General features: G+C 35.8%; 1 protein-coding gene across 4 annotated transcripts in view; it reads left to right on the top strand.

Moving 5' to 3' along the window:
* Window positions 1–6,000, top strand: part of EHBP1 (EH domain binding protein 1) — a 339,190-nt gene that overhangs the window by 294,645 nt on the left and 38,545 nt on the right. For all 4 annotated transcript variants that reach the window (XM_080813773.1, XM_080813775.1, XM_080813772.1 and 1 more), the window contains one exon: window positions 1,314–1,437. In XM_080813773.1, the coding sequence (XP_080669899.1) occupies window positions 1,314–1,437 (124 nt within the window). The remainder of the gene's footprint in view (window positions 1–1,313; window positions 1,438–6,000) is intronic.

Here is a 6,000-nt window from a genome sequence, read left to right on the forward strand (position 1 = left end):
AGTAGCATAAATCAATTTAATAGTAAGCGGCTATAAATTGAGTTCATGTGTGAATTTACTAGTTCCAAAGATATATAAGTTACACGTGTGGTTAGATGTTTTTATTGATCATGAGACTTCCAAAATATGCTCATAATTCTCGATTTTGTTTCTTGTTTAAGGAGTACCAAAAGATAATTCCTCATGGCTTCTTAGAGACTAATATACTTCTAGGTAGGGAAGCGATTTGATAGAAGAGATTGTTCACATTTGTTTCTCTGAGTACATAATGTTGTAAGTGCTGATGTTAGTAATGGTGTTGGTGAGAGTAATCACTCAAGCATTTCTTCAGTATTCCTCAGCTACTTAGGCAACTTAGCTCTAGAACAGGTATTCCAAAGGGAGCTATAATTAATCCACCTGTAACTATTCCGTAAATAATAACCATGCCCCCTAATGATTAAAATGTTTAATATGAAAGTAAAAATTAAGACTGTACTGGTATGTTATAATAGAACTGCTACTTCAAATAAAACTTCTAAGGATAATTTTTTAAGCACAGATGATTGTAAAAAGTAAAATTTCAAGTTGAAATCTAAGTTTGGTTAGATGGAAGATTAACCAAATCAGTGTACTAGTTGCATTAGATCCTATGTAGCAAGGTTTGAAACCACCTGTCAAGTTAGAATTCGCAGCTACAATAATTAGTGATACGTCAACAGAATGACATTTTCAAGTACAGGAGCCAGCTGGAGGGAAAACTGTACATATTAGAAACTTCTCTTTTATCGCTTTTAAAAAGTATTTTAAATAGTATATTTACTATAAAACCAAGAAATGTGTCTCTTTAATTTTATCCTTTTGTAAGAACAAATCTGGGTTGTTGGGTTTTTTTTTTTCCAGTAGATACTTTAAGAATCATTTCCTTAGTAAAGCTCCATTTTTTTATATTGCACATTTGAATGAAAGTGTCACTGATATTTGTTTTGACAGTCACCAAGGGGAAAATTATCTTCTATCCTTGTCCATGCTTAAATAACTTTGACTTTACTCCAGGGGGAATTTTTTTTCTCAGTGCTAACTTTTTAAATATGGCAAATCTGGTTGTTGAATTATAATATGAAACAGCTGAGATTTTCTCTATTTACAAAAGTTTTGCTATACATAACGTATATGAAAATTTTTTGAATCACGGGGAGTTGCTTTTTCATACTAAGGGTGATACTAACAGTGTATTTGGTTCTCTAGGTAAGTGCTTTACTAAGTGTTTGTAGAAAGGAAAAATGCAACTTACAAGTGATTTTTTTTTCCTTCCTGTTTGTTCTTGTTAACAGAAAGGGTTCAAAGACACCAGTCAGTATGTTGTAGGAGAATTGGCAGCACTAGAGAATGAGCAAAAGCAAATTGACACCCGTGCCGCGCTGGTGGAGAAGCGCCTTCGCTATCTCATGGACACAGGTACGGTGCCCAATTACACTGTAAACAGTTTTGGCAAATTGAGCGTTCACAAACTCTTATAGAGTTTTGGAAGTGTGAATCTTTGAAGCCTGAATGTTCAGCAGAACTGCCTTGAAAATAAAAAGGCTGCGATTTGCAGCCACCTCTCTGGGCCCTGGTGATAAGAGTGCCTTCATGGGAAGTGATAACTCGCCCTGATACCGTGTGAGCCAGCACCATTGAACAGTGTGCTCATCCATGCAGAGTTGGAATACACATCTGTGCCTCATTGATATGCCACTGCTTAAAAAAAAAAGTAAGATCTTCACTGTTCTACTGATTCATTGGGAAAAAAAAAGATTTGGCCAGCTAAAGCCATGTACTGCATGAAACAGAGCACTATGCATAGGGGATGGCTCCATGGACTAGATCACTGAAATTTGAGAATACTATCTGGTTACTGATGCTCCACAGTTTTTTTTTTTTTTTTCCTCCAAGAGAACAGGTTTTTAAAAGTCTGTAATAGTTTGTGTCACAGTTGCATTTGAAAGGATTAAGGTATATAGGAAGGTTTATAAAAATGGATTGGAACAGCAAGTTAGCTCCTAACCAAAGGGTAGATTGGCATTTAATGTTGATTGCCAATAGTGATTGTACAGATCTGAGTGCACAGTGAGCTACTGGAAAAAAGCAGTGTATGTGTATGTGTATATTTTAAAGTGATACATATATGTATTTGTTAAAAATGCTGCTCCTACAAAAGGGGTAAAAATGAGAAATACACCCAAATTATTCATACAAAATTAAAAGTAAATTATATTAAGAAAAAAAATCTCAAAGTGTAGGAGTGGAAAATTCATTCCTTTAATTGCTCTAATTTTATTGGCTGTATTAAAGTTAGGTTAGTAAAATAGTAAAGTAGGTTAGTAAATTAGTAATAGTAGATTAGAATTCTTTCCTGAACTTTTTCTTCTGTATTACCAAAAATATATTTACAATAAAAGAACTCCTCCAAAAATAAGCATTTATATGGGACATTTGAAAATGCCTACATTAGTGAAATCAGAACATATTAGAACAGGAAGAGACCTTTGGCTTTATCTGGCCCAGTGGGTTTCAAACTGTTCTGTGGAGCCCTAAAGCTTCTTCAGAGGCATCTTGGGGCTGCCAGGACAATAAGAGAGCAGAAAGCAGACAGGCATCTGGATTTCCTACCTTACTTCAAACAGAGCAGCTCCGAGTTCATTTATTTGAAGTAGCAGGCTTCTTGGAAGAGTTCATTTAAAGAAAAGGTTCTGCTTAAATTTTAAAACCAAAAAAACACCCCAATTTATTTTTTGAGAACTATTGCTTAGCCTTCTTATTATGCAGAAGAGACAGAGTTACAGGGAAAAGCTCAAGGTCACACAGATCACTGGACTAGAATTCAAGTCACCAGAACCCTCTCATACAGGATCTTTCCCACTATACTAGATTACCTAGAACATGTTTGTTGTTGTCCTTACAACTTACATGTACACTCAGTCTTACACATTTGTGTAGATTCAATAAGTATCGCGTAAACCAGTATATTGTTTCATATTTGTATTTTCCCTTTGTTTTCTAGGGGTTTTTGAAAATGTTCGTTGTGTTAGCTATATAAAGAAATGTAAATACGAGGTAGTGTAACTTCTATATACAATTTTAAATGACTACCTTTAAATATTTTGAGGAGGCTAATTTCTTTTAAACACATTTTTTCAATACCCTTTCCTCATTGTGTTGGATAAATGAGATGTTACTATACAAGGAGCCTTGTGCCACTAGGAAAAAAGCTGGAAGTTTGGTTTCCTCCCTTTTTTCATACTTGGAGCATGATTTATTGAAGACTTTAACCAAAACAGACTCAAGTTCTCCTTCTCATCCCACATAATACTGGTGAAGATTTGAAGTGGCCCCATTCCACCTACAGATGATTTATATTCTAAAAGACAGTCATGGACTACAGATTGATTCTAGACTGCCTTTGGGGCTTGATTTTCCTTACTGCATAAGACAGAATCTGATCTGCACTGGGTCAGCTGCTGCTGATTCAGACTAAAATTGACTTAGTTCCTCAACTTGGTAAGCTCCAGCAATTATCCTGGACTGTATTGAACCTCCTCCAGACCAAATAATTGTTTCTCAAGATTTACCTAAAGCCTCGTTTGCATCTGAAGTAAGAGGGTGTTAGAAAAAGAAAGCATATATTCATCCTTTTCCTTTTTGGGGTTCCAATGCTTCCAACTTTCCATTTATAGTAGTTAGTACTTTCTTTCCTGATGTATTAGAGTTTTCTATGCAGTTTCTGAATCTCAGCCTCAGAATTAAGCAGAGCAGATAGCATCCATATTCCTTCTATGGTGAAACTGAGGCTCGGATAGGGAAATGACTCATTTAAAAAAGCGTAAGTAGTAATGGCTGAGTTAGGGTTTGAACTTAATTTTTTGGGTTTTCTAGCTCTTGAGTCAGTCCTTTTTTTCCCAGCATATGTTCTTTACAGAGCGAAACATACTTTATCTGCTATTTCAGTCTAGATAGTGACTATATACAAATTTCTTTTTTGATTTGAAACACGCATATCACAAAGTTAACCATTTTAAAGTGTACAATTCAGTAGCATTTAATACATTCACAAGGTTACACAACCACCACCATTTCCAGAGGTTTTCATCACGCTAAACAGAAAGTCTATACTCATTAAGCAATAATTTCCCATTTTCTCCTCTTATAATCTCCTGGAGATCTCGGATCTCCTTTCTGTCTCTAGGAATTTGCTTTATTCTAGATATCTCGTGTACATGAAATCAAACAGTAGTTGTCCTTTTGTGTCTAGCTTCTCTCACTTTACATAATGTTCTCAAGGCTCATCCATATTTTAGCAAGTGCCACTACTTCATTCCTTTTTCTGGTTGAATAATATTCCATTGTATGTATATAACCATATTTTGTTTATTCATTCATCCATTGGTGGACATTTGGGTTGTTTCCACCTTCTGGCTACTATGAATGTTGTGTACAAGCATTTCTTTGAATCCTTATTTTCAGTTCTTTGAGATACATACCTAGGATTGGACTTGCTGGGTCAAATGTTAACTCTCTTAACTTTTTAACGAAAGGTACTCAATTTTAAATGGGTTGCAAAGCTTATTTAGAAGTTGGTTTTGCAGAATTGAGAATACATTTTCCAGAAGAAGCACTGTTTTTTGTTTGTTGGTTGGTTGTTTTTCAGTAGGCTCCATGCCCAATGTAGGACCTGAACTCATGACCCTGAGATTGAGAGTCATATGGTTTATTGACGGAGCCAGCCAGGCACCTCCAAAAGAAGCCCTGTTATTAGCATCCACAGGCCAAACTCACAAAAACTTATTAATTTAAAATATCACTAGAATAACGCTAACAGTTGTCCTAGGCCTCAGTCCTCAATTCCCAGAGCTTAAGCATCTCTGGGTTTTAAGTATCAACCCCTTTAGCACTGAAACTCTTGCATCTTGACGGGGAGGAAGGTGGAGGCTGGATGGTGGCCTAGACCACTGGGCATTTTTCCTGGCATGTTAAGAGAAAGCTGTAACAGGAAAGTAACAAAGGAATGTAATAGCTTCAGTAGATCCTACAGCAAGATGATGAAATGCCAGGGATGAGAATGGCAGTGGCAGAAGAAGGGCTTGAGATCCCACATCCATTTTAGGGGAAGGGTGTCATTAGCAGAGACAGAACAGCTGTGGGGTTCTTTCTGAAACCAAGTAAAATCCTGAACTAGTCTAATACTAAATAACACTCTCTCTCTGTGTGTATGTGTGTGTGTGTGTGTGTGTGTGTGTGTTCTGCCATCCTACTTTGCAAAATCCTTATGCAAATACTAGAGAACTTTTTTTCCATCATCTCTCTATTTTTTTTATAATTGCTGCAAGTTTCTGTAATTTCTGAGGAGGAACTTTTAAATATCTGGCACTTAAAGTTTAGAATGACTTATTTCTTTGGGAACAGTTCGTCTTATTAGTTAGAAACATGTGTATTCCAAGTCAACATTTTGTATGTAAGTATGGCACTTTTTCTAGACTATCCACTACAAAAACCTAACTGACCACCTAAAAATTTTAAATATACTTAGGGAGAATAAGAATTAAAGAGATAAAAGAAATAACTTTTCTACAGATTCCTTAGAATATTTCTTTACCTTATCCCTTGAGGAACAAAATGTAGCATTAAAGCTGTTTTAAATCAGGAAATTGGGCCCAAAGAAAAATAAAAATAAAGTTTTTAAGTTGTTACTGGGGATTTTCTCCTTTGAATCTCCAGAATTATCCATTATCTTAACCTAAAGATTACAATATTTATTGCATGCCTCACTATGTCTGACTCTATGGAAAATGCTTTCCGTGCATCACTTCCTTGTTTCTCACAATGGCCCTATGAGATAGGTTCCTTAATAGCCAAGACTATTAATAATCACATTTTTCAGTAAGGAAACTGAGGTCCAGAGAAAGAAATGACTTGCCCAGTTCATACAGTTCTCAAGTGATAAAGTCAGGAGTCAAACCCAGTCTGATGGCTTTGGAGCCCAAA

This window comes from Martes martes (assembly GCF_963455335.1).
Source record: "Martes martes genome assembly, chromosome: 9".
Lineage (NCBI taxonomy): Eukaryota > Metazoa > Chordata > Mammalia > Carnivora > Mustelidae > Martes > Martes martes.